The sequence below is a fragment of the Esox lucius genome, chromosome 18, assembly GCF_011004845.1.
Source record: "Esox lucius isolate fEsoLuc1 chromosome 18, fEsoLuc1.pri, whole genome shotgun sequence".
NCBI lineage: Eukaryota > Metazoa > Chordata > Actinopteri > Esociformes > Esocidae > Esox > Esox lucius.
The window spans coordinates 28,162,624-28,190,300 of record NC_047586.1 but is presented as its reverse complement, the minus strand read 5'-3'; the positions used below and the strand labels follow the sequence as shown (position 1 = coordinate 28,190,300).

Genomic DNA, 27,677 nt, shown 5'->3' with positions numbered 1-27,677 from the left:
GCAAACAATGAGTTTCAAAAGCAGTACTATAAATTCTCGGACTACAAATAAATTCCTTGATATTCTTGCAAGTTCGCTCATTAACGACAGAGTAAATACATCTGTAAACGATCAAATCGAGGATCTAAACTCAACACTGCGAAATACATTAGACACAGTTGCACCACTAAAAACTAAAGAAATACGCAACAAGAAACTCCCTGGTACACAGACAATACTAGAGCACTTAAGCAAGCCTCCAGGAAATTGGAGTGAAAGTGGCGCTCCACCAAGTTGGAAGTATTTAGACTAGCCTGGATAGACAGTACACTACAATACCGAAAATCACTCACGTCTGCTCGATCAGCTTATTTCTCCAACCTGATTGAGGTGAACAAAAACAATCCAAAATGTATCTTTGATACAGTTGCAAAGTTAACAAAAAAGCTAAGCGTAGCAAGTGAAGTGGGTCTTCACTTTAGTTGTAATGAATACATGAACTACTTTGATGAAAATATCATCACCATTAGAAAACAAATAACTGACTCCTCCTTAAATGGTTATGGTCCTCAAAATCTCAGTTGTCCTAAAAATGTCCTGAACCTCCCTGACCAGGTGTCAATGGGGACACTTGAAATTTTTGATACCGTATTGCTCGACACATTTACTAAATTTGTCATGAGTTCTAAACCCACAAACTCTCAGCTAGACCCGATTCCAACAAAATTACTTAATGAGCTATTTCCTGTGCTAGGTCAGCCAATGCTGAACATAATATATTGCTCCCTTTCCTCCGGATGTGTACCAAACTCACAAAAATTGCGGAAATTAAACCTCTTCTAAAAAAAATCTAATCTGGATCCCGACATATTAAACAATTATAGGCCAATATCAAACCTCCCGTTCCTCTCAAAAATCTTAGAAAAATGTGTTTCCCAACAACTGAATGCCTTCCTAAAGACAAATAACATTTATGAAATACTCCAGTCCGGTTTCAGATCCCATCATAGTACTGAGACTGCACTTGTCAAGGTAACAAATGACCTTCTAATGGCTTCTTGATCTTAGTGCTGCTTTTGACACTATTGATCACTCCCTTCTCTTAGAGAGACTGGAAACCCATATTGGGCTACGTGGACATGTTCTAGCCTGGTTTAAATCTTATTTATCTGAAAGATATCAGTTTGTTAGTGCGGATGGCATATCCTCTGACAAGTCGAAGGTATGCTTTGGTGTTCCTCAAGGCTCGGTTCTGGGCCCATTATTGTTCTCACTATATATGCTCCCTCTGGGCTATGTAATCCGAAATCACAATGTAAACTTTCACTGTTACGCTGATGACACAGTTATATATTTCAATGAAGCATGGAGAAGCTCTTAAATTAGCTACTTTGGAAGCATGCGTTTCAGATACTGCTCTTAAACTCAAGGAAAACAGAAATGCTCGTTTTAGGACCCAAGAAACAAATAGCGTTGTTAGCAGATCTCACTGTGAACCTCGACGGCTGCATGGTCATATCCCAAAAAACTGTAAAAAACCTAGGCATTACCCTTGACCCTGACCTCTCCTTTGAAGAACATATAAAATATGTCTCAAGAGTTGCTTATTTTCATCTTCGAAACATTGCAAAAATGTGAAACTTTCTATCAAAAACTGATGCAGAAAAATGAATCCATGCTTTCGTTACTTCTAGACTAGATTACTGCAATGCTCTTCTCTGGTTATCCAGACAAACTAATAAATAAATTTCAATTAGTGCTGCACACGGCTGCTAGAATCCTAACTAGAACAAAAAAATTTGAACACATTACTCCTGTCCTAGCCTCCTTACACTGGCTGCCTGTTAGGGTTAGGGCTGATTTTAAGGTTTTACTGTTAACCTATAAATCAATACATGGACTTGCTCCTACTTACCTTGCTGAAATGATCCAGCCATACCTACACGTAACCTACGATCGCAAGACGCAGGCCTTTTAATTGTACCTAGAATTTCTAAACAAACAGCTGGCGGCAGGGCTTTTTCTCATAAAGCTCCACTACTGTGGAATGATCTGCCAATTAAGGTTAGAAATGCAAACTCAGTGCAAACTTTCAAGTGTCTACTAAAAACTCATCTCTACAGCACGGTTTGTAATTAGGTGTAGCCTGGCCCGGGGGCGTGAAGGTGACCAGTAGGCTTGATAGTGTCCACCCTTGCTGTCTTGCCAGATGGGCTCCTGTCGCCACTGGGATGCCCTCCCTCCAATGCCTTTCGGGGGAAGAGTCACTGGCTAGTTGTTGTCTCTCTGTTGCGGACTTGTGCAATTGGGCTGTACGGTGCTGGCAATACTCTGTCCTCTTTCAGGGGGGTTGCGGTTGGTGGGTGTCCCTTTGGTTGATGCCTGGCAATGTGGGTGGATTGATTTCCTGCCTGTTGGGCCCTGTCCGGGGCCTCCCCCGGGTAGGGCCACAGTGTCGCCGGACCCCCCCATCTCAGTTCCAAGGTGTTACGCTGCTATATTATTGTTCTGGGGGATATGAGGAATGCACTTTCTAACTTTTCTCAGTCTCCTCCAGTTTTACATTTTAGGAGGAGATGAGGTCCTGGTCCACACCTGAGGAGTACCTGGTTTGGGGGGCCCATTGCTGTCCCTGTCCTTGTCCACCTGGTCATACTTTTGACCTAGTCTAGAATCAAATAGACTCTGGATTTAGCCCAGAGAAATGTATTTATTATTCTAATTGGACTCTTAATATCTCACCCGGCACAGCCAGAAGAGGACTGGTCACCCCTCTGAGCCTGGGTCCTCTCTAGGTTTCTTCCTAAAATTCGGCCTTCTTATGGAGTTTTTCCTAGCCACTGAAATCCAACACTACTGTTGTTTGCTCCTTGGGGTTTAAGGCCAGGTGTCTCAACTGCTGTTGTAAAAAGGGCTTTATAAATACATTTGATTGATTGATGATATTTAAATGTTCTATCTGAAAAATGTACATCTCAAACAATATAGCAGCATTCACTCCCCCAAGATTTGTGTTATTCTTTGTCTATTTTGGACTATTATTTTGAAGGAACTTTTATTTTGAAGGAAGAGCTGATGTAATGGATGTCTGAATCAGCTAGAATGTTGAGTTGGAGTTAGTGGTTCTATCAGCAGTTACGGAGGGCTATTTTCTTAAGCTATGGGAGGAGCCATGGCAGTGCCTGTGAGTCAATGGGGAATGGGTGGGGTGTTTTGCGTTATTCTTTTTGTTTATATTGGACTATTATTTTGAAGGAACTCTTATTTTAGGAAGAGCAAATGTTAAGTATTTGTAAATCTCCTTCAACAGTAAGTTGGTCTTGGCAGTTGAAATTGCTGCTACCATAAGCTAGATTCCAGTGCAAACCATCTCAAGATTTAGGCTATAAATGCCTGTGTAAATTCTAACCGTACTGAAATTCTTATTCAAAATAAGTACATTTTATTTTATTTTCCCTTTGTAAAGAAGACTTTTATTTTAATGTTAGTCACATTTCTTGTAAAAAAAAACCCAATAATTTCCTGTCAAAAGTGATCTAATGTAGCATGTACACTGGAAATGGAAACTGTTAAACAAGCCACATTTTTGAAAATGGTATTTTACAAAGGCGGACATATCACTAGGCACTTTCCCCTCCACATTTAGAAATGTCTGTATTGTCCCCCTCTTCCACTTTTTATGGTGAAAAAATTAGGACGAAGTGCTTCACCACCTGGCAGTAATTTCAGAGTGGCAGGCAGGCCAAGGCAAAAAATAAAATACTCCAGAGGGTATCAATCTCTGACATCTCGCCTCTTTGTTCCATAATCGTTTCTGGTACTGGTATGCGCAGCTAGACTTCCTCGCAAAAGAAGCTGCTTGCGTGTGAGTTTTCCTGAAGCAAAGCAGTATATCGCATAGTAAGGTGTTTGATTGAGCTAGTTAGCAACCTAACTTCTCACAACGTTGTGCACAAGCAGGTAAAGCATACACCGACCGCTCTCTCATTGATATGGCGAGCTAATTCCTGTTTCAAACAAGGTTGTTGGCAGATAACAACCAAACATCTCACAGCTGTTTTGTATGCAGTGTTGTAGCTAGCTAATTTACTAATTGAGCTACATGAAGTTTGCTAGCTAGTTGATAAGTGATGTGTTGAAGAGACACTATGAACAGTCAAGATGAAATAATCTAAGAGATTGACGACCGATATTAGGATGTTTAAGGAGAGTTATCAGAGGGTCTATCAGTTATCTACCAAATTCTTTAATATTAAAACATTTTGTCACACTGTAACGATGTTCTACATGTTTCACTGTCATGGTAATTCAGCCTACATAACTTGGTGCACCATGTCTCAGCAGGATATACAATTGTGTACAATTTTAGAATTCAGGAGCTTTACAAAAAAGTTTCACCCTCACTTAAAAAAAAAAAAGTTCCAACCCTGTATTTTACTAACTTAAATGTCAAAGTTGCTTGGCTAGTTTTACAACACATTTTTAACTTTATCTTTACAATAGTGTTTTCCATTTTCAGTGTGTACATTTGCTAGATTAATTCTAAGGGAAGTTTTTACATCACCTCATCCTTAAAAAATTCTAAAATAATGTTTGATTATATTAAACCCAGCTGAAACCTATTTGGTTTATTTAAATTAAACTTAACGTTGTCTGTGTTATTGAGTTGTCACAGTATGTAATGCACTGGCATGTGTTAAGGTTGGTATTAGTTTACTAATGGCAGAAAGGAATTAAATGAATTGAGGATGTGAGGCGTCCATTTCTGAAATGAGACATTCTGATGTACTTATTCTTTTCTTTACCATATAGCAGAGGTGGAGGACTCGAGTCACATGACTTGACTCGAGTCACAATTTTCAGGACTTGTGACTTGCTTGATTAAAGTATGAAAATGACTTGACTTTGACTTGAGAACAAGTTACTTGACTTGACTTGAAGTGGAAGACTCGACAATGACTTGAACTTATAATAAACAAACAGCAATAAAATTATTTTATATGTTGTGACATCAGCACCACTAATCAGCGTATGTGCCTTTAACGCTGCACAATTCAAACCGCGCCAAACATGGCAGACAGTAACGTTAGTCGAGCTCCACATATTGTATCGTTTGGATACAAGGACTTTGAACTGGACCGTGTGAATAAAAAAAGATTTGCCAGATGCAAAATATGCAACAACGTCAAATTTCATTAGTTATTTTAAGAACCACAAGGAAAGGTAAGAAAGTAATCTCTTTATATTCAGTTTCACTAAGATATATAATGATTATGTTACTAATGTAATGAATTAATCTTTTGTTTGTCATAATTTGGCCTTGGTTGCATATTATGTTTGTTTTTTTCTTGTTAGAAATGTGACCAATATCATTACTGAATACGTCTGGTAAATAGATGTAAGGGAATTTGACTATAACAGTGGCATAGCCTGAATTTTTATGTTGATGGGCATCTTAAAATGAGCGGGCATGTATATAACACGTAGGCTATAATGTCTGTATTAAATGTGGGCATTTTCAAGTGTTTGTGGACTGCGTGTGGAAACTAAAAAGCATTGTGCTTACACCATAACAGTTAACTTTACTGCATGAAAGGCTAACATGGAGGCGCCGATGTGATTACTAGCACCTAAACATTTCGAAGAGGTTTTTTTTTTTTACTCATACAGACAAGAATAATTACAGCGTAATTACATATTAGGCAGTTTTTCAGTCACAATAATTAGTTTATAAGGTTGTTATTATTAGCCCTTATTACATGGATTGGCTGAATTCCAGTGCAAAATGCGTGTTATTTCTTATTTGTGTCAAATTATAGATTTATTTGGTTGGTAGCCATGTAATAAGCGGGATAAGGTATAGAGAGGCGGCTGTTATAGCGAATACAACCCCTTCAGGCTGATTCAAGATCCCTCCGCTTCGTCCCCCCAAAAATTTGTACCGCGGAGGAGAACAATATTTGATTTTGAAATCGAGCTTCGCATTGAGCGCACGTCAGAAACAGAGGACAGTGGCCCTCATTTATCATTCTTGCGTAGAAACGGGCGTATATGTTGGCGTAAGATTTTGCTTACACTACTCTCACCGCCTGATTTATGAATCTGTGCGTACCTTTAAAATCCAGGTGTACGCAATACCTGCCCTTGATAAATGCCGCGGCTGAAAACGATCATCATTAGAATAACACGCCCCTATATATTCAAGTCTCCGCTTCCCCCACGCCCTCATTTTACGCCATGGACACACGGAAGACGGCAAAAAAGAGAAACTTCTCTCACGTGGAGATTGAGACGATCACCAGGGAGGTAGAAATAAATAAAATTGTTTCATTTTGCAGTTTAAAAAGCGGAATAAAAGATGATGTGATGTGGAGTACCATTCATTCACATTAATAATTGCATGACAATTTGTAATATTCGTCTTATTATTTCATGATATTTATTATTAATGACGTTTATTGTTATTTAGAAGAAGAATGTCATTTTTATTATTTTGTCAGTCTGAATTATATTTTGGTCATTAAAAGCCTTTTATTACGGAACCCAGTCCGTGCGCAACTGCCGGGTCTAACCCTGAAACGTCATGTAAAGCGCACAGGCTCGCATCTGAAGGAATACATATAAATCAAATGCTTTGGAAAGTCACACAAATTAAACCTTGAAGTCCATGTTGCACAAAAATAAACACTGAAGTTTGTAATTATGTTGTTGTTTTTTTTTACAGTGGGTCATAATATATCATATCTTTTAGTTTGTCAGTACGTTAGGATTTTTTTTCCTGCGCATTTCCGCACTAACTCTAAACGTGCGTACACCACCTCCTGAGCTGGCGTAGGATTTGAGAGTGCCGTACGCAACGTCCATATTGATAAATCTCAAAGTCACCGTGGTTTTGGGTGTACGCCAGGTGTACGCTGGAAATTTGGTGTATGCACTTTTGATAAATGAGGGCCAGTGTGTGTGTGTGTGTTCATCTCTTTAGTACTGTGACTTGACTTGACTAGAAACTTATAAGGACTCGACTTGACTTGTTTAGGGTGCACCCTTGACTTGACTTGACTTGACTTGCTTGATTTATCTGAACTGTGACTTGAGACTTGACTCGAGACTTGATGGTTAAGACTTGAGACTTGCTTGGACTTGACCATGTGTGACTTGTCCCCATCTCTGCCATATAGAGCTTAATTTATCAAACCAAATAGCTTTTAGCTGTTTTTGATATAATTAAAAGTGATGTTCTAGTACCAAATTAGCAATTTGGCATGATCACTCAAGGACAAGGTGTTGGAGTAATGGTTGTTGGAAATGAGGCCTGTGTTGATTTAATCAAAAACAATAATAATACAGTAATATTTTTTACATCATTTATGTCCGGACTATACTTTGATCAGCTGAATACCACGTTGGTGAATAAAAGTAAAAATTTCCTTTCAAAACCGCAACATTTATAAATTATTCTAAACTTTTGGCCGCCAGTTTAACGTTTATTGTCCTGTTTGATTTCAGATCAATTTCATGGCTAAAATAAAGGTTTCCACAAAATGTATTTCAAATTGATTAACAATATTATTTGTTTCATAGATGCCACGCAAACCTGGATTCATGCTGAGTGTTTTGGGCGTGTCTTTGGTTGTGCACAGTGTGTGACTGTGTGGAGCCTGGCCTTGACTGTGTGTGTGTGTGTGTGTGTGTTCAAGTAACTCTGTAGAAATTTGTAATTGTAAAGTTTGATTCCCAATTGAGCCAAATGTTGTTGTGTCCTAGGGCAAGGCACTCCACCCTAATTTACTCAAGGAAAATGTACCTGTATTTATTGTAAGTCGCTCTGGATAAGAGCATCTGCTAAATGACTAAAATGTATACATATTCTTTATAAAAATACATTTGATTTGTCTGTAAACACATTGTTATTTTTATTTACAATCTTCAACGTGGAGTAAAACAAAAATGGAAATGTATCCCTTTATTAGAAACTTGATAAATTAGCAATAAAAATGATTTGACCTAACTACTCAATTCTGGTAATGTTGTGATTGTTATTAATGTAAAGAAGTAACTTCTCAAATTTATTACCTACATTATCTAGCTTGGCTAGTTTTAATGTTATTTTTAACTTAAACTTTCAAATAGTAATTTCCATTTTCAATGTGTAGCTTAGAAAAATTAAGCTTTTCACTACATAAGATGTCTGTGTGACATCTAGTGTGACATTCATCTACTATCTTCTTTTATTACACTGATGCTGAGAATGTTTTGTAATAATCTAAGTTATTCTGCAATCAAAGTCAATTGACAATGAGTGTCATTAGGGTTTCAACAGTATGCCAAAATCCTATTGTTTGTTCCAGTTCACAAATTTTATTTTATGTTTTTGTCCATGCTGCATGGTACAGTAATGAGCAGCGGTATACCCAAGTATAACAAGGCACGCCCTGTCGTGGACTGCGATTTCCAATTGCCAATTTGACGTTTTTTCATTGGCACTAGCTTGCATGTGCGCTGTGGCCAGAGTTGGCGCGCCTCAGTGGAGGCTGCCCAAAGTTCTTAAGTGCTTTGTGAACTGCCCTTTGAATTGTTGGACCAAAACTTGCTGAAACCTTTTGAAAACGGCGTTGCTGTTAGCACTGTATTCTGCTAAGCACGTGCATGATCTCTGCTCTCTCTGCGCGCCCGCAGTACTTACTTATCAGCGGGGATTCAACACTAGAACCACCAGGCCTTTCAGACCCTCAGTATCCACCAGAGCCAAAAAATCCTAAAGGCTGTAATCTGGTCAACATTTTAGAATCACTTAATGAAACACAGCTTTTAAAAAGGTATTGACTTAACTGTAAGGGTATTATAATCATAGTAGAGAGAGTCATTGATCCTGTCACTTCACCAACAAACACCAACAACCCATTTACCCCAGAGATCAAGGTTGTGACAACTCTACGTTACTTGGCCACAGGGAAAATACAACAATGCAGCACAGACCAACTACGTATATTTCAGTCATCCGTCATTTGAATATTACATCAAACAAGAAATGCCCTCTCCAGACCCTATATCGTCCCAAGAATCATTTGGTTTCTGCCAACTACAAGAAACAAAGCCAACTTCATGGCCAAAGCTGGACCACCTGGTATGGTTGGTGCTATAGATGGGACATATAATTGCACTAATTATTGCACCATCAAAAGATGTCTTGCAGCTTGTAAAGAAATGTGCATTCATGTAAGAGGCTGAAAATTAACTGAACATATCTTGACTAGTCAGTATATCATTCTTGGTTTCATGTTTAATCCGTGACACTTACCCTACATTTTTTAGTATCTTTATTTCAATATGGCAACATGACACACCGTTCTATAGTATTGCTATGATGAATTCACTGACAGAGACCCCTCCCCTATCAACCAATCACTGTGGGCATAGTAAGTAAGCTGTTTTCGTGGAACACCACAGCATCCAGAGCAGCAGTGTCAACCCCGCCCTTTCTCTTAGCTTAAGACTTCTCCCCATTCCTTAGTAAAAGTTGGTCTTAGTAGCTTTGTGAAGAGGAAACTCTTAACTAGGAACTTTTAGTACTGTTTAGGAGTCCTCCTAGTGGTAAGATAATGTTGTGAATAAAGCCCCTGAAAAATAAATGTGTTTGTATTGAAGGTCTTATCATATGAAAAACAACTATTAATAAAAGAACACAAAGAATGATTATTTCAAAGAATACACGCTATAGAATTTTCATTATTTTATTAGGCCCTACAAATGTACAAAATAAATTACACAGCCACTCTATCGGTGACAGGAATTGTCTATAGGTGACATGAATAAATTAGCATGAATAAAATATTTTAGAAAAATACAAGATCCATTTCTCCAAATAAATAGGCTATGCGGATGGCGGTTTTGCAGGTCTCTCCCGGTGGTTCTAGTGGGACTATTGAGTTGATTTCAAAGCCAATGCATAGCTCTTGTCTCCTAGTTTACTATATAAGGTTTGTCTATAGGTGACATTAATAAGTTATCGAAAAACCGAACAGAGTTTTTAGGAGAAGACAAGGTCCATTTCTCCAAATGAATAGGCTAAAAAAACAGGGCGTCTTTGCCAGACTCTCCCAGGGGTTCTAGTGGGGCTATCAAGTTGATGTCGAATTTTCAAGTTGCCTATATCGTTTGTATTATGTTTTCAATATGTTTCATTTCATTTGTTGAATGGTCATGGAAATCTGGTATTTCATTTGTAAATTCATGCAAATTCTACCAAGGCTCTGATAATTAATCTGGGAGTATCGCGCAATTATCCATTGACGTCATGTATTCAGTGAGGGGTGATTAGCGCCTGGGTACCATTAGCAGCTGCCTGGGTACCAACGCTAAGTGGCATGTGCTTTTGGTGGATTAAGTCGGAAAACAAAAAGGTAAAAAAAAAGTAAATAGTCTCTAAATAGTTTTCTGTTCATGAGTTGAGAATTCTCACAATGGAACATTGGAATATATGCCTATTTCGGGTTAAGTCATGGAAGGAGGAGGGTATAGCTTTCATAATGGCAGTTTCATGTTAATTACAAACTCAAAAGCCAATTGGCGATTCTAGTGTTAAGCAGAGTGGTGTTACACCTGAACCCAGCTTTGTGCCTGAGATCATTTTGAGTTCTTACCAGTCTCGTGTGATCGAACTACAGACACCCACCTGTAGGATGCCGGGAGGGAGAAACTTCACCAAATGTGTCCCGTACGTGCCTTTGGTGCACATATTTTCTCCACAGCTGTTTGTGTGCCACAGCGCTTCTAAACAGCGTTTCTCTCACTGGCTTTGCAACTTTATCGCCATGGCCTATGAGTCATTTGGATCGCATGTCTTAGTCCTCAGAGGGTCTTAGGGCTCATTCTACTTGTGGGATTGCTGCCTCCTCTGCCCTCCTTGGAGGCATCAGAGTCGAAACATGTGCGACGGCATCATGGTCGACGCCGTTGCCCTTCATTCGTTTCTACTTGATGTCTGTGTGACATCTAGTGTGACATTCATCTACTATCTTCTTTTATGCTGAGAAAGTCCTGGATCTGGATCCGGAGGTCCCGGATCTGGCGGTCCTGGATCCAGCACAAATTAAACACTGGTTTTACCATGCCGACACACAGAGGTGGTGCAAGATTTTGGGAAGGCAGTCGCCATTGAGTTTTATATGCAGGAATATCCCTGCACATCTGCCCCACACTGGTACAGTAACTGGTAGTGACTGTGTGGTCTAGAAGAAGTGCAATTATGGTGAGCTTATCTTCTCTCACCTGTTTAGCAATGATCCTTGACACCAGTCGGACTGTATCAGATGGACACCAGTTTTCCCCGAAGGCAGTCATGGCCCCACACTCTAGCTTGTGCATCGCCCAGTCTCCTTTCTGAGAAACACACACAGGAATTATGTATGAAATATATCAGTAGTGATGTACTACAATCCTGTTGATACTTTGGTTAACTGCCAAATATTAATGTTTATAAACTGTTCACATCCATTTTGTAATGTTTCACTAAGCAGTTTGCAAGTTTTAGCAAGTTTTGTACTCAGATAACGTATTAAATCCGCTACTGGCGTCCGTCATGACCCCCCCAATATTACAGACAAGTCACCCCCGGAAAAAAGTTCTGGGACAAATGGACCTTTACCCCAATATATAATACAATTGTATTGTAAATCAACAAAATACAATACAAACCTATGCCATTGCCCAGTCACCAATCCTGCTTTTGATACCTTAAGTAAATCTGGCTGATCTATTAAGCTAAAAACTAATAATGTCATGCATCAAAAGCTTAAAGCAAGGCATTGATGCTTGTATAATTGGCCAGATTTTGGGTAGTCATTGAATGATGGAAAAGAGTGAAGGAACTGGATTTAGATTAATTCCAAATAGTCAATGAATTAATGTAACAAATGAGAGTAAAGAGAGTATTACAATTACAGCACTAGTATCAAAGATTAAATGCAAGAAGACCTTTCCCAAAATGCACTCTGGTTCATAACCTAAAACTAAAGCAGTGGGGGTTGGTTTTTTGAGTGAAGGGAAAACAGAACTAGTCCTGTAGAATAGACCCCTTACCCATTAGGGACACATTCAACCCCTACAGAAATGTCTGTTAACCTTCAACATTCCCATGATAGCCTATTAGAAAAGAAATTAAGTACATAGGTATAAATGGCTATATTAAATACTGAAGAATCATAGAATATGTCAATAAAGATAGAATTGACATTTCTTGGCTCATTCAAGGGCATGCTGAAGAAAATAGTAAAACACTAGACAACATGCCAATTCTAAGACTTTGTGTCCTATTCAGAGGTGACACCACAAGTCCAAAAGTGGTGGGGCAAAATTTGGGACATCAGGGCATTTCTCGGGGACCAGAACATTTTCCCTCAACTTTTGTCCTACTTATATGCTTAGATGACGAAAGATAATTGTAATCATTCACATACATTTGAGTAACTCAGTAGACACTTATCCAGGTGGACAAGGCATGTAACAATTATAGATGAGTACAAAATGTTGTATATCCATATATTAAATTGATCAACAGCTAACTTCAAAAAGGTGTTTATAAAATTATATTCCCATTCCATACATCAGATTATATTGAATCAGATCACTATATATTGCACTCTTCTTACTATCTCTTTCCTACTCTATCGCTAGGTGACTGTCTGCGAAAGACAGTTTTGTTGGTGCTAGAATTCATTAGCTACTTATCCTAGTGCATTAGTCGTCATCCATCTGTTATGGTTGGACAAAATTATTTATATTTTCCGTGTAGACGACTGGAATCTTTAGCTAGCTAGGTTTTGAAAGGTTTTACAAATGTCAACGTAACAACCCCAACGTCACAGTCTCAATTTAACAAACTGACTTAATTAGTGTCCCTTGCCTTTGCCTAGGGTAGCAGCAGCAGATTGTTTCATCTGCACTTGTCTTTCTCCCGTGGCAAACATGTACAGTAATCAGTGATCTTAAAATAATACTACTTAGCTATCTAGTTAATAATGTAAGGCTACTATATGAAACAATAGCAGTTTTGTCAGTTATGGATATGATCAAAGTAGCTAGTAACCATGTGCAATGACTGGATTCTAACGATTTCCTGCGTTACTATGTGTTGAGAGGCATGGTCGACGCTCTGCCTCCGGGGCCGAGTTGGCTGTAGCTAGGAGATTGCTGTGACTGACAGGTGCATTCACCTGTTGCAGTCAGCGTTTGAGGTACTGCGTTATATTATACAGAGGAAACTGGCTGAAATTTGGAGAAGTGTTTTATAAACTTGTTCAATTGCAAGAAATTCACGTTTATTTTTTTACATTTATAATATTGGATACGTTATATGACCTCAATACTCTGCTGCGTTGAAAGTGGTAGGGCGACGCCACACCACTTGAAAAGTACTGGGGCAAATGCCAGCTCACCACACATTTGCTGGTGGCTCTGGTCTTATTAATTTAAATACCAACTGCCCTTCTATAACAACCTACCATCCCGTCTCATGTAGTTACCACCATTACTCCCTTACATTCTCATGCCACACAGAAAATATCCCTTAACTCTCTAATCCACATTCAAAAACAACAAAAACTATGCCAATACCCACAACCCCCATACCACCTCACTCTGACCCCATATCCCTGCCCCTTTAATGCCTCTAGCTATTTCTTGAATAACATTCTTTCTATAGGACATCAGTGGCACTGTATGGGCCTTCTAAACAATCAGAACTCAGAATTTACATATTTACAAGTACATATGAGAGTGGGCGAAAAAGCCCAGTTATGTCTATTGCTGTATGTGTGCGTAATATCATCATAATCATCATCTTACCTGACATTTCACATTGCAATAGAATGCTTTCTTGCACTTCCCACATTTTGCCAAGCCCTCCTTCCTGTGGAAGACAAGACAACGGGTTAGTAGGGATTGAATATGCAGATTACCTGGTTTGGGGGGCCCGTTGCTGTCCCTGTCCTTGTCCACCTGGTCATACTTCTGACCTAGTCTAAAATCAAATAGACTCTGGATTTAGCCCAGATAAATGTATTTATAATTCCAATTGAACTCTTAATATCTCACCCGGCACAGCCAGAAGAGGACTGGTCACCCCTCTGAGCCTGGGTCCTCTCTAGGTTTCTTCCTAAAATTCGACCTTCTTAGGGAGTTTTTCCTAGCCACTGAAATTCAACACTACTGTTGTTTGCTCCTTGGGGTTTAAGGCCGGGTGTCTCTGTAAAGCACTTTGTGACAACTGCTGTTGTAAAAAGGGCTTTATAAATACATTTGATTGATTGAATACTAGAACATACTGTACATGTTTGAGTGATGATTTTCACTTACAAATGATACCTAATGTGGCATCACAGCTCAATGTTTTCAGTTTGTCAGCCACCAGCAAACACACAATGGGTTTGGAAAAGAATCACCCTCCTTTAAAATAATCACATTTTGTTGCTTTGCAGCCTGAAATGAAAAGGGACAGCTGTATTTACAACTTATAACATCGAAGTGAAAGATATAATACCAATTAAAAAACAGAATCACTGAGTTGGTAAAACAATCACCCCCCTCCTAAAATGACTTGTAAACCCAACCAGGTGTAGTTAATCACCCTCTCAATAGCACACAAAGCCAATTGACTTTCAACTGTGATCAGCTGTGGTCATTTTGATTAGCTCAGCATGAAACAAGCTTTTCCTGAAGCATTTCAGTCCTTGGTAGTGCAACTGAAAGAAACAATCAACAATGGGTGGAAAGGCATTGTCAAAATATCTCTGGGATAAACTTGTGGACAGGCAGGAGATGTCAGGAGATGGATACAAAAGAAATTCAAAGGCTTTATCAGTGCCTAGAAGCACAGTGAAGTCTATTATTAAGAAGTGGAATGTATTTGGTACAACACAGACCCTCCCTGGGTCAGGATGTCACTCCAAACTGGATGAAAGAGCCAGGAGAAAACTGTTCAGAGAGGCTACCAAGAGGCCTACAGCAACTCTGAAGCAGTTGCAGGAATTCATGACAAAGAGTGTGCATGTGACAACAATATCACAAATTCTCCACAAATGTGGCTTGTATGGGAGGGTTGCAAGAAAAAAGCCACTCCTCTAGAAAGGCCACATGCAGTCACGACTGAGCTTTGCCCAAATGCACCTTGAAGATTCTAAGGCCACGTGGAAGAAGTTGTTATGGTCAGAAGAGACTAAAATTGAATTATTTGGCCTCAATGCCAAACGATATGTCCAATACAGCTCACCATCCAAATAACACCATTCCTACAGTAAAGCATGGATGTGGTAATATCATGTTATGGGGTTGTTTCTCTGCAGCAGAGACTGGAGCACTTGTCAGGATAGAAGGAAAAATACTGTCAAATTCTTGAGGAAAATCTGCTGTTTTCAATGGGAAGAAGATTTACCTTCCAACATGACAATGACCCAAAGCACACAGCAAAACAGACCACACAGTGGTTGAAGGAGAAAAAGGTGAATGTCCTTGCATGGCCTAGTTAGAGCACGGAATTAAATCCCATTGAAAATCTGTGGAATGGCTTGAAGACAGCAGTCCACAAACGGTCACCATCAAATTTAACTGAACTTGAGCAGTTCTGCAAAAAAGAGTGGTCAGATATTGCAACGTGTAGATGTGCAAAGTTAGTAGAGACATATCCCAACAGACTAAAGGCTGTAATTAAAGCAAAAGGTGGTTCAACAAAATACTTTTTCCAACTCAGTGATTATGTTTTATAATTTTTTTATGAAAAGTTGATGGTATATCTTTCACTTGGATGTTATAAGTTGCACTGAGTTACAGCTGAATGAAACAAAAACTGTGTCTGTCTTCATTTCAGGCTGCAAAGCAACAAAATGAGATTATTTTAAAGGGGGTGATTCAATTTCAATTCCTTTCTAGCATTGACTGAGAAAGTACATGATAAGGCAACTGTCTGCATCACTGTGTTATGTGCATGTCTGACTGTGTGTTGTCAGTTTCATGAAGCAAGCCACTCCTTATGAAGCCAGGGCAACAGTTGTTAATGGGGTTTCTTGTGTCATGACCTATAGTGACTGTGGGCTTTGAAACATTCCAGGGTATTAATAGATATGCCCTTTGAGTTAGACCAGCTTCCATTTCAGATCCAGAGAACAAGTAGAAAACACCCCAAACAATCTATTAATTCCAGAGGGAGAATCTGGATCAAAATCTGGTTTTCCAATAGAAAGTCTATGTTCCCTGAAAAGATTAACTTTTTGTGTCAGTGCTGTAGAGTTCCATGCCTTTAAATTATGATTAATTTCCCCACTTTTCTAGACATCTTCCTCTACACATTTATTTCATTGTGAAACAAAATTATTTATTAAAATTAGTGCTGTGTAACAACTAAATAATTAATTGTGATTAATCGCAAAAACAACTGTAGTTAATTGCAAATTTAGGCCTAAATGAAGAATTTTCTGTTTAAAAAGCAATGCATTATGTTAAAGACATCCATGAGCCACTCTCTTTTGAAAGCTGCAGGCATGTTATCCTGCACTGAATTACACCTACATTTTTCAAGGTATTGTACTTTGATTATTAGGCTAAAATGTGGTTGGAATGAGTTAGGCTAGCAACAACATAAAATACCTTCCCATGCTAAAAGCAAGGTTAACACATGGATTTGTGCACACACAGCACTAGGGATCAGTTTCAGAAAAGGGTCAGAGGAGAGGCACGGCTGTTCTTCTCTTAGATATTCCAATTTCCAAATTGGAACAGCGCGGACAGTGTTCTAACATATGAGTACTAACATGCTGTTACACCCCATTCACACATAAACGGCTTGCCGTCATTTCAAGCGTAAGTGCTCCATTTAACACCAAGATTCACAGATGTGGTGAGTAAACAAGATTTACAACATGAATGCGTAGGCTACTCTGCACTGAAAAAAGCTAATGTGAAGCGCTCTCGACCACTCCAGCACAAGTCAATTTCCAAATAAAGTTACCTGTATACAGTTGCAAATTAATAAGTGACAGCTCCCGCTCAGTTCAACCACTATCTATGGTTCCTATTCTCAAAAAAATTGTAATGTTAATTAACAGCGTTAAGCATTTTTTATTAATCGCATGCATTAACTTAATTTTGACAGCCCTAATTAAAATACAAAACTGTAATGTCAGACATTTTACACTGCTCAAAGAAATTAAGGGTACATGTAATCATCACACTATAACACAAAGACAATTAAACTTCAGAGATATCAACCTGTCCAGTAAGGAAGACAACAGGTACACTGGAGAGGGAACAGCAAGACGACCCCCAAAAAGGGAATGGTTTAGCAGGTGGTGGCCACAGACAATTGCTGTCTCCTTAATCCTTCCTGACTGATTCTTCTCTAGTTTTGCGTTTTGTTAGTGTCCTTGTCACTACTGGTAGCATAAGGCGGTACCTGCAGCTCATTCAGGTTGCACAGTTAGTCCAGCACCTCCAAGAAGGTTCGCTGAGTCTCCCAGTACAGTCTCAAGAGCATGGAGGAGATACCAGGAAACAGGCCATTACACAAAGACAGCTGGACAGGGCCATAGAAGGGCAACAACCCAGCAGCAGGACCGGTATCTGCTCCTTTGTGCGAGGAGGAACAGGAGGAACACTGCCAGAGCCCTACAAAATGACCTCCAGCATGCACTTGATGTGCATGTTTTTGACCAAACTGTCAGAAACTGACTCCATGAACATAGCATGAGGACCTGACATCCTCTAGTGTGACCTGTACTCACAGCCCAGCATTGTGCAGCTCGATAGGCTTTTGCCAGAGAACACCAGATTTGGTAGGTCCGCCATTGGCGCCCTGCCTGCATCTTCATCCAGCATGACTGGTTTCAAGTTCAAATGGTTTATTTGTCATTTGCAATAACAAGTTATGGCAATGAAATGCTTGATTTTCCTACTCCCGAAAAATAGTGGAGCAATATCAGAAACGAGTTTCTCAGAGAAAAATTGCAAAGAGTTTGAAGTTATCATCATCATCATCTACAGTGCATAATATCATCCAAAGATTCAGAGAATCTGGAACAATCTCTGTGCGTAAGGGTCAAGGCCGGAAAACCATACGGGTTGCCCTTGATCTTCGGGCCCTCAGATGGCACTGCATCACATACATAGGTCTCCATAGGTCAAAAAATAAGCAGTATCTAAACAGGATCCAGAAGCGCATGCGTGGCAAAGTGGAAAAGTGTTCTGTGGTCAGACAAAGTTCATTTTGGAAAACTGGGACACCATGTCATCCGGATTAAAGAGGACAAGGACAACCCAAGTTGTTATCAACGCTCAGTTCAGAAGCCTGCATCTTTGATGGTATGGGGTTGCATGAGTGCGTGTGGCATGGGCAGCCTACACATCTAGAAAGGCACCATCAATGCTGACAGTTATATCCAAGTTCTAGAACAACATATGCTCCCATCCAGACGTTGTCTCTTTCAGGGAAGACCTTGCATTTTCCAACATGACAATACCAGACCACATACTGCATCAATTACAATGTCATGGCTGTGTAGAAGAAGGATCAGGGTACTGAAATGGCCAGCCTGCAGTCCAGAACTCACCCATAGAAAACATTTGGCGAATCATAAAGAGGAAGGTGCGACAAAGAAGACCTAAGACAGTTGAACAACTAGAAGCCTGTATTAGACAAGAATGGGACAACATTCCTATTCATAAACTTGAGCACCTTGTCTACTCAGTCCCCAGACGTTTGCAGTCTGTTATAAAAAGAAGAGGGGATGCCACACAGTGGTAAACATGGCCTTGTCCCAACTTTTTGTGTTGATGCCATTAAATTTAAAATCAACATATTTTTCCCTTAAAGTGATACATTTTCTCAGTTTAAACATTTGATATGTCATTTATGTTGTATTCTGAATAAAATATTGAAATTTGAAACTTTCACATCATTGCATTCTGTTTTTATTCCCAATTGTACAGTGTCCCAACTTTTTTGGAATCGGGTTTGTAAAAGTGACATGGGTGCATGATATGATTGGCAGATTAGCATGATATAAAGTGACAGGTGTGCATGGGACTATGGATGGAAGGGAGGAGGAGTTCCTGAATTGAGCAGCCTTACGGCCTGAGGAAAGAAGTTGTCCCGTAGCCTGTTTGTTTTAGACAGAATACTCCTGTACCCTCTCGCTGACGGCAGCTTGGTAAACAGTCCGTGGCATGGGTGGCTGGAATCTGTAATGATCCGTTTGCTCCTCCTCCTACACCTCTCTGTGTAGGGATCCTGCAGGGACGGCAGGGCAGACCTTGTTATGCGCTCTGCTGTTTTAATCATCCTCTGAAGTGCTTCACGGTTGAGGGTGGTGCAGCTGCCATACCAGGCCATGACACAGCCGGACAGGATACTTTTGATAGTGCATCTGTAAAAGTTGGAGAGAATCCTAGAATCCAGGCCAAATCTCCTTAATAGGTGTAAGAATAGAGGGGTCGAGACCCAGAACCCTGAGCTTCACCGTTAGCTTGTGGGGCAAAATGGTGTTGAAGGCTGAGCTGTAGTCAATGAACAGCATTCTCACATATGTGTTCCTCTCTCAGATGAGAGAGTGCGGAGTGGAGGGTCAGAGCAATGGCATCCTCTGTAGAATTGTTATGTTTATAGGCAAACTGAAAGTCTGATGTGATTTTTAACTAGCTGCTCAAAGCACTTCATTATGATTGGTATGAGTGCTAACGGGTGGTAGTCATTCATGCAGAGGACTTTTTGCTTTTTTGGCACAGGAACAATGATGGACTTTTTGAAGCAGCTGGGGACCACTGACTGATGTAGCGATAGGTTGAAGATGTCAGTAAAGACATCAGCCAGTTGGTTTGCATAGACCTTGAGAACACGGCCTGAGATGTTGTCTGGTCCAGAAGCCTTGATGAATTTAATCCTTTTTAGGGCTTTGCAAACTTCTGCCCTGGTCATTTGTAAAGGGCAGCCGTCCTGGTCCATTTGAGTGTCCATGCCAGAGATGAAGTTCTTAAAGCGAGCATAGAAAGAGTTCAGTTCCTCTGGGAGAGAAGCCGGCACTTCCCACACACTGCCTGAATAGCCTTTATAGTCAGTGATGGTTCTGTTAGAAATCGGCCGTTTCGTATAGTGGTTGTAATAATTATCGCAAACCCGTTTGTCAAGGGAGAGAGAAAGTATATTATTTATTGCAGCATTAAAAAGTCTTGTTCATGAGGTTACGGACCTGGTCTTCCTTACACAACCTCAATCTCATCTCACTCAATCTCTTCTCACTGTAATGTTGGTTACAAGCTGATATATACATTGAAGGGGGTGTCTACCTAGCAAAGATCAGGTTTCCAAGACAGAAAACCCCATGCCAAATGGTCAATGTAAGACATTCCTGGGGTTAGTAGAGTGCAACCTACAGAGAGATAATCTAAACAGAGAGGTTTCTGTTGTTCTCATTGGCACATGCACATCCAATGAAACGTACATTCATATTGTAATTGTTAATGCTCAGATTCCACAGTTCTCAGACCACTCCACATGTTCCTGGTATTGGAGCCCTGATAGAGAGATTCTACTTTGATTCTATATTGGCTTTTTGCTGTTTTTATTGCCTTCCTAAGGTCTACCAGGATTTTTTATAATCATCCTTGCTGTTGGAGTTGAATGCTGCAGTCCGAGCCTTAAGCATGGCACGAATACCACTGTTGACCCACGGTTTTTGATTGGGAAATTATTTTGTAGTTGTACGTGGTACAACATTGTGGGGGTGTACACAGCTGTTAAGAAAAACTGATGTAAACTCCCGGGGTAGATAGTAAGGGCAACATTTAACCCTAAGATGCTCCAGATCAGGAGAGCATCCAGAAGAAATGCAGTCTGCGTCCTGACACCAAAGATCGTTTACCATGAAGCAGACCCCACCCCCTCTGCTTTTACCCGGACTCTGCTGTTCAATCCTGCCGATGAGTGGATACCCCTTTCAGAAAAATGGCTGCATCTGGGATTGAGGGCTCCAGCCATGTTTCAGTGAAAACCAGTACGTTACAGTTCTTAATGTCCCACTGGAAAGCTAGCCTGCTCCTAAGTTCGTCCAGCTTGCTGTCTAGTGACTGGACGTTCGCTAAGAGAATACTTGGGAGAGGAGCACGGTTTCCCAGCAGCTGAAATCAGACCAAAACTCCACCCCGCTTCCCACGCTTTCTCTGTCGGCGTCGTTTTCCAGGTGCTTGCTCAGGTAAGCACAACAAAGTGTATCCCGGGTTGTTCATTGAACTTGATGTTCTGTACGAAAAAGACGATTCCAGTGCAGTTTGGTGGTTTGGTGGTTGGTCAGTGATGGTCTGGGGAGACATAATCCTTGGTGGGACACACAGACCTCCACGTGCTAGCCAAAAGTACCCTGACTGCTGTTAGGTACCTGGATGAAGTCCTCAGGCCCATCGTCAGACCCACTGGTGCAGTGGGCCCTGGGTTCCTCCTGGTGCAGGACAATGCCCGGCCTCATGTGGCCAGAGTGTGTAGGCAGTTCCTGAATGACGAAGCATTGATGCCATTGACTGGCCCTCACATTCCCCAAACCTGAATCCAATTGAGAACGTCTGGGACGTTATGTATCGTATAAACGACGCGCCAAGAAGCACCACAGACTGTCCAGGAGCTCGCTGACATCCTGATCCAGGGCAAGGAGGATATCCCCCAGGACACTATCAGCCGTCTCATCAGGAGCTTGCCTAGTCGTTGTCGGAAGTGCATACAGGCACATGGAGGCCATACACACTACTGAGTCACATTATGAGTTGCCGTTATGAAATTCTCACAAATTGGAACAGCCTGTGATTTCAACTGTTTACTTTGATTTTCAGTGTGAGTTTGAATCCAGCACTCAATCAGTTGAGGATTTTGGTTTCCATTGAACGTTGTTACATCATTTTGTTCTCAACAAATTACACAATGTACAGTAAAGATTTTGACCTTTAGTATATTTTGTTCATCAAGAGCTGATAAGTGATTAAGTGTTCCCTTAATTTTTTTGAGCAGTGTTTAAAAGGTGCTTTACTTTTCAATTGCTCACCAGCTATAGATGAAAAGTCTGAACTTAAACACCATTGTCATTTTATCATGTTGGAATACAGAGACAAAAAACATGTCACTGTTGAAATACCTTTTGTGATACAGTATATAGTATGAGTAGGACCGAAGGGTCCTTTTCCAATACCATAGAAAATGTGGCTTTTAAATGAGTGACGTGAACTACCAAGTGCATATCACAAGGGAAATCCAGGTGACTTGGACACAGCACTAATTATATTTCCTCATAATCCTGGAATATCGGACCACTGTCTTATTATACTTACTGTTACAACAAGAAAACCCACTTGCACCCCAAACAATTATTTTAAAAGACGTAATATAAATTCTCAGACTATCAAAAAAATGTTTGATGCTCTTCCATGCTCGCTCATTGATAACCAAGTAAATAAATCTGCAAACAAACTAATCAACACTGCAAAATACCTAAGATATGGTTGCGCCACTACAAACAATAGATTTGAACTTGAGCCTTCCACGTAAGAGGCACTGTCTTAACCATAACGCCACAGCATTACGCATTTCACCTGTCGCTAAACACTATTGAGCAGTGTTAACGTTTCTTATTAAGTTTACCTCCACTACAAATAGCCTCTATGAGCTTTTAGCTTTTGCCACTGCCCGTTTGAACAGCTTATTAGCCAGTAATAGGCTTACTGGTATCTACTAACTTCTTAGGAATAATCATAAGAATTTAGCAATTGCTAGCGAGACTGAAGATGAACTTTTCCATGCAAGAAATTGTCTCAATATAACCGTATACATTTTCTGGTTTCGGTTTTAGCCAGCAAAGTTTTCATCAATACGGAATAATTCACAATGTGTACTTTGCTTCGCCTGCGAGGAGATACGAACTTGGGACCTATAGTTCATAATTCTAACCACTACACTTTTTAAAAAGGGGTAGTCAGTCAGTCATTCAGTCACTCAGTAAGAGACATTCACTCTTCTTAGCCGGCTCCGCTTACGTGGTCCGGCAAAAATCATCACCATTAGAAAAAAATAACAGACTCCATAAATAGGCACAGTCCTCAAAACCTCAGTTGTGCTGAGAATGCACAGAACTTGCATGACCTGGCATCAGTGGGGCCACTTTTATCCTGTATCGCTTGAGATGTTCACTAAATTGGAATTGAATTCTAAACCCACAACTAGAACTGATTCCTATAAAACTACTTACTGTTATAGGACAGCCAATGTTGAACACATTTAATTGCTTCCTATCTTCCAGACGCATACCAAACTCTTTAAAAATAGCAGAAATAAACCCTCTTCTGAAAAAAAATCTAATCTGGATGTATTAAACAATTATAGGCCAATATTAAATGTCCCGATCCTCTCAAAAATTGTTGAAAAATCTGTTTCCCAATGACATAAATGCCTTCCTGAAGACAAATAACATTTATGAAATGCTCCAGTCCGGTTTCAGACCCCATCATAGCACTGAGACTGCACTCATGAAGGTGATAAATGACCTAATGCCCTCAGTCAAAGGTTCTGCAGCTGTCCTGTTGCTTCTTGATCTTAGTGCAGCCTTTGACAGCATTGATCATTCCCTTCTCTTGGAGAGATTGGTGACCCATATTGGGCTACGTGGACATGTTCTAGCCTGGTTTAAATCATATTTATCTGAAAGATATCAGTTCGTACGTGTGGATGGCATGTCCTCTGACAAATCAAAGGAATGTTTTGGTGTACTTCTAGGCTCGGTTTTACTTTTGCTTTTAAACAAAGAAATCCCAGAAATGCTAATTTTAGGGGACCCAAGAAACAAAGAGATTTATTGTCTAATCGCAAATAAACCTCTGGTTGTATGGTCATATCCCAAAAAACTGTAAGAAACCTCAGCGTTACCCTCAAACCTGATCTCTCCTTTGATGAACATATAAAATATATCTCAAGAGCTGCTTTTTTCTATCTTCAGAACATTGCAAAAATCTGAAATGTTTCATCAAAAATGAATGCACAAAAACTAATCAATGCATTCAGTGCATTACAGATGTCTTGGAATTCAATGCCAAAATAAACAAGTAAGCCTGCCAAAGAGTGAATTTATTCATAGATGAAGGAGCAACATTTACATTAAAATGCTAAAGCTTACTTGCTGACCAGAAGTCATACCCATGGTTGAAAGAATTGGATTGTGGAGTGTTTGGCAATGTAAGGACACCCCCCTTCCCAGACCATCCCAGACCAACAAATGTCCCCTGTTCATTACTCTTACATTACCGTTCATTGTTGCCAAACTGTGTTGGGCTACAACAACAATATAAATGTTTTCTACCATCTGCACCCTTGAATAAACAAGAAAAACTGTAAACACAGGTCAACAAAAGTTTTCTGACACAATCGAGAACTACAGAGGGATGACTCACTTTTCCCACATTTCAGAAGTCATCAACTATTCCATTAATTATACTTATTTTTTTCATCCATTCTCTCAACTTCCTTACTACATTTTCTCAACTTCATAACCGATTCCCTCAACTTTTTTATTCATTTTATTCAATTTTTATTTCTGTATCTAACCTGCAGTGTTGAGCAAACATCAGTGTCATGGATCAGTCAATTTCACTACAATTTGGGCTACAAATACAGAGATCTTCTTCACTTTTAAACATTAAACACAAAATTGTCCTCAGCCATCTATTGTTTGTTTAATTTTACCAATTTTATACGGTGTATGTTAAGGGATGGGCAGTGTTAGGTTTGCATATTTCAATGCAGTAATGTTTTAGGTGTAGCTTATCTCTGAGCACCTGACAGAGAAACAGACGTAATAATATTATAGGTAAACAATACATTGCTATCACATGCAATACATCATCCGGTTTGAATGTTATCGTTGGATTGAATGGGTGTTATCAGTGGTTATCAGCCTCATAGATATGGGTCAGAAGGATCCTACTAGGCCTACTGGTAGGCTCAGAAGGCTGTTATCATCCGTTCGCATGGTAAATCACGGATAAATACACGAGAAGACTCCAGATCCAATCCCAGACGAATTCAGGTCGCTGCTACAGGTAAGACTATTAAAATAGGTTAAGGTTAGGGTTAGGGTAAGTCTACAGGTAAGACCATTAAAATGAGAGCCTTTAAACTGTGATGATTTCATCAATACTAAATTATCTAAATACTAAATTAACCATGCGAATGGATGATAACAGCCTTCTGAGCCTACCAGTAGGCTAGCAGGCCCCTTCTGACCCATATCTATGAGGCTGAGAACCACTGATAACGCCCATTCAATCCAATGATAACATTCGAACCGCCTAAATACATAATTTAAGTTCCAACTGGTAGTATAAAATACAATAAATAAGACAGGTAATGAGCTATATTGTAGTTTTCCAATTCAGTAATATAAAAGATCAGGGATCAGGGGTCTGAATAATTTGCAAGGGACTGCATATAAAGTGCATCTGGCATAGTCCCCAAATGGTTCATACCCAACATGGCTATAACAAGAGAAAATTATGCAAGACAGCTCATTCTTTTAAACCGGTTTTCTGAAACGGAATAAGCAATTTTATACTCTTATACAGTCCCAGTCGAGAGGTATATTTAAATGACAGGTCAAATCTCCGCTTCGGAGCAAGCTCAAAAGCACTTTGCGTCACTGACATGCATCTACCACTCCACCTCGCCTGAGATCGTTTTAGAGGGTAAAGGTTGTGCTGACTATGAAGGACAAAATGAAGATATATGAATCTGTTAACTTTTTTCCTTTGAGCGTGGTAATGATGTAGTTATTGATGTAAATAAAGTGCATGGTGATAATAATGAAAACGTTTTGATTGTTTAAATTCCGTTCCGCCAAAATGCCTAAGTACAATTCTTGTAATTTTTTTTGGTTGTATACAACTATATATTCCACTTCTTAAACAATTGCAATTACTTTATGCGTCATCCACTGGCTTGTAGCTACCATGCTCATCTTAATTTCAAATTAATAATATTAAAAATCAATACGCTCTGCTGTATTGAATTGTTCTGTTCCAACTTGTAAAACACAGCTTAGACGATACATCATTCGATGATACTTGTTATGGGTAAGTGATTGCCCACCTTGTGAAGCAGAATTCGCAATGACATCCCCTTTCGCTGGCAGTCAAAACGTAAGCATATGGAAGACTGACGAAAAGGAGCTCCCCAACTTGGAAATGTTTGGTGACCCGGAGTCCTCGCCCTTTCCCGGGACTGTCGAACTTTTCAATTCCTTCAAAACTGTCCTTCATTATATATCTTAAAAACGCCAAGTTCCTTTCCAAATGTTACTACACAACTAATTTAATAAAATAACAATGGGCTGTTAAAGTTTTGCCGGAATCACTGCTACGCCTTTATAGAAGACTACTCGCCACTCCCCCAAAAGTAACGGTTCATACACGGTAATGTAAACTCTGCGTCCCCAAGGGTTCCGGAAGGTCATAAACTCAGCCCTAAAATAGGGTAGCCTATCTCAGAGCCTCTGACAAAAGTCTGCACCGTGAGTCTGCACGGGGAATAAGCCGAAATCACACGACAGACGAACGTCAACGGCGTCATTATTGCGCACGAAATTTTGAAGTGGTCAGTTCCCTTTAGGCGCGCCCTTACTGCGAACGTTGTTATTTCTTTATTTAGCTATATTAACACTAGAACTGCTAGAAACTTGTTGGAAATCGTGGTGAAAAGTATTAATCATGGTTAAGCAATGGCTGACTTGGGCCTCATAATTTTAGCCATTTTTTTTTGGGCATGCCCTATAAAGATATACATATTGTCCTTTCCTGCCCTTTTGGAAAATACAGCTTAGACCAGCTTAGATTTTGAGATGGTAAAACTGGTCAGTAGCTGGTTGACTTTCTTGGTCGAACGGATCAACATGCTAATACATTACACGCCCAGGAGAGGGTGTTGTTCTCACGCAACATTTGGCGCAATGGCCGTTGGTGTGAGAGAAGTGCGAGCGCGCATGTTGAGGAACTCGTGTGGTAGACACGCTATACTCTACGGAAAGGAGACAATATTTAACAACCCATAACACTGAGTTATCTAAGCTAGCCAGAAATATGAAATTTGCTTAACTCACCGTTGTCTGCACTCTCAACGACCTTTAGATTCCACTGCCAACCTGTACCAAATTTTTGGGAACATTATTTCAACAAGTATATTTGCATCTTCCCTTGAATTAGCTAACTTTCATACACTTGCCAACAGTAGGTTATGCGGTAAATATTGCGTGATTCTGACTGACTGGACCCCGATCCACACTATACTGCTTTCATTCACGATTGTAAACAACAAACACGTGTGAAGAAGCGCATGTTATTAACACGAATTAAACAGGTATTTTATTATGTTATGATATATCTTCATATGTACAAATTTGGTGTTTAATAATAGGTTACCTAGTAAAATATTATTCAGGTCTATTTCTTTCAACAAACAAAATACAAATATGTACAACATGGGGGACTACACTAAACACACAAACAAGTACTCTAATACTAAATTACTTTTGGGTATTCCAATATTCCGTATTCAAATATTTGGGTATTCAAATATTCTTTAAAGTCATTCAGGAACAAACCTTTACCAATTTAAACATTGTAAATCATGCTAACACCAA

General features: G+C 39.8%; 1 protein-coding gene across 2 annotated transcripts in view; it reads right to left on the bottom strand.

The window, feature by feature from the left end:
• LOC105009235 (N-lysine methyltransferase SMYD2-A) overlaps positions 1–26,495 on the bottom strand; it is a 71,609-nt gene extending 45,114 nt beyond the window's left edge. The window contains exons 1-3 of one of the 2 annotated variants that reach the window (XM_029114541.2): positions 26,132–26,490; positions 13,822–13,885; positions 11,248–11,358 (exon numbers count right to left, since the gene is read on the bottom strand). In XM_029114541.2, the coding sequence (XP_028970374.2) occupies positions 11,248–11,358; positions 13,822–13,885; positions 26,132–26,301 (345 nt within the window). In that variant the 5' untranslated portion in view covers positions 26,302–26,490. Of the gene's footprint in view, positions 1–11,247; positions 11,359–13,821; positions 13,886–26,131 lie in introns of both variants that reach the window. The other variant, XM_029114542.2, reaches the window with a different exon arrangement.
• Positions 26,496–27,677: the final 1,182 nt, after the last annotated feature.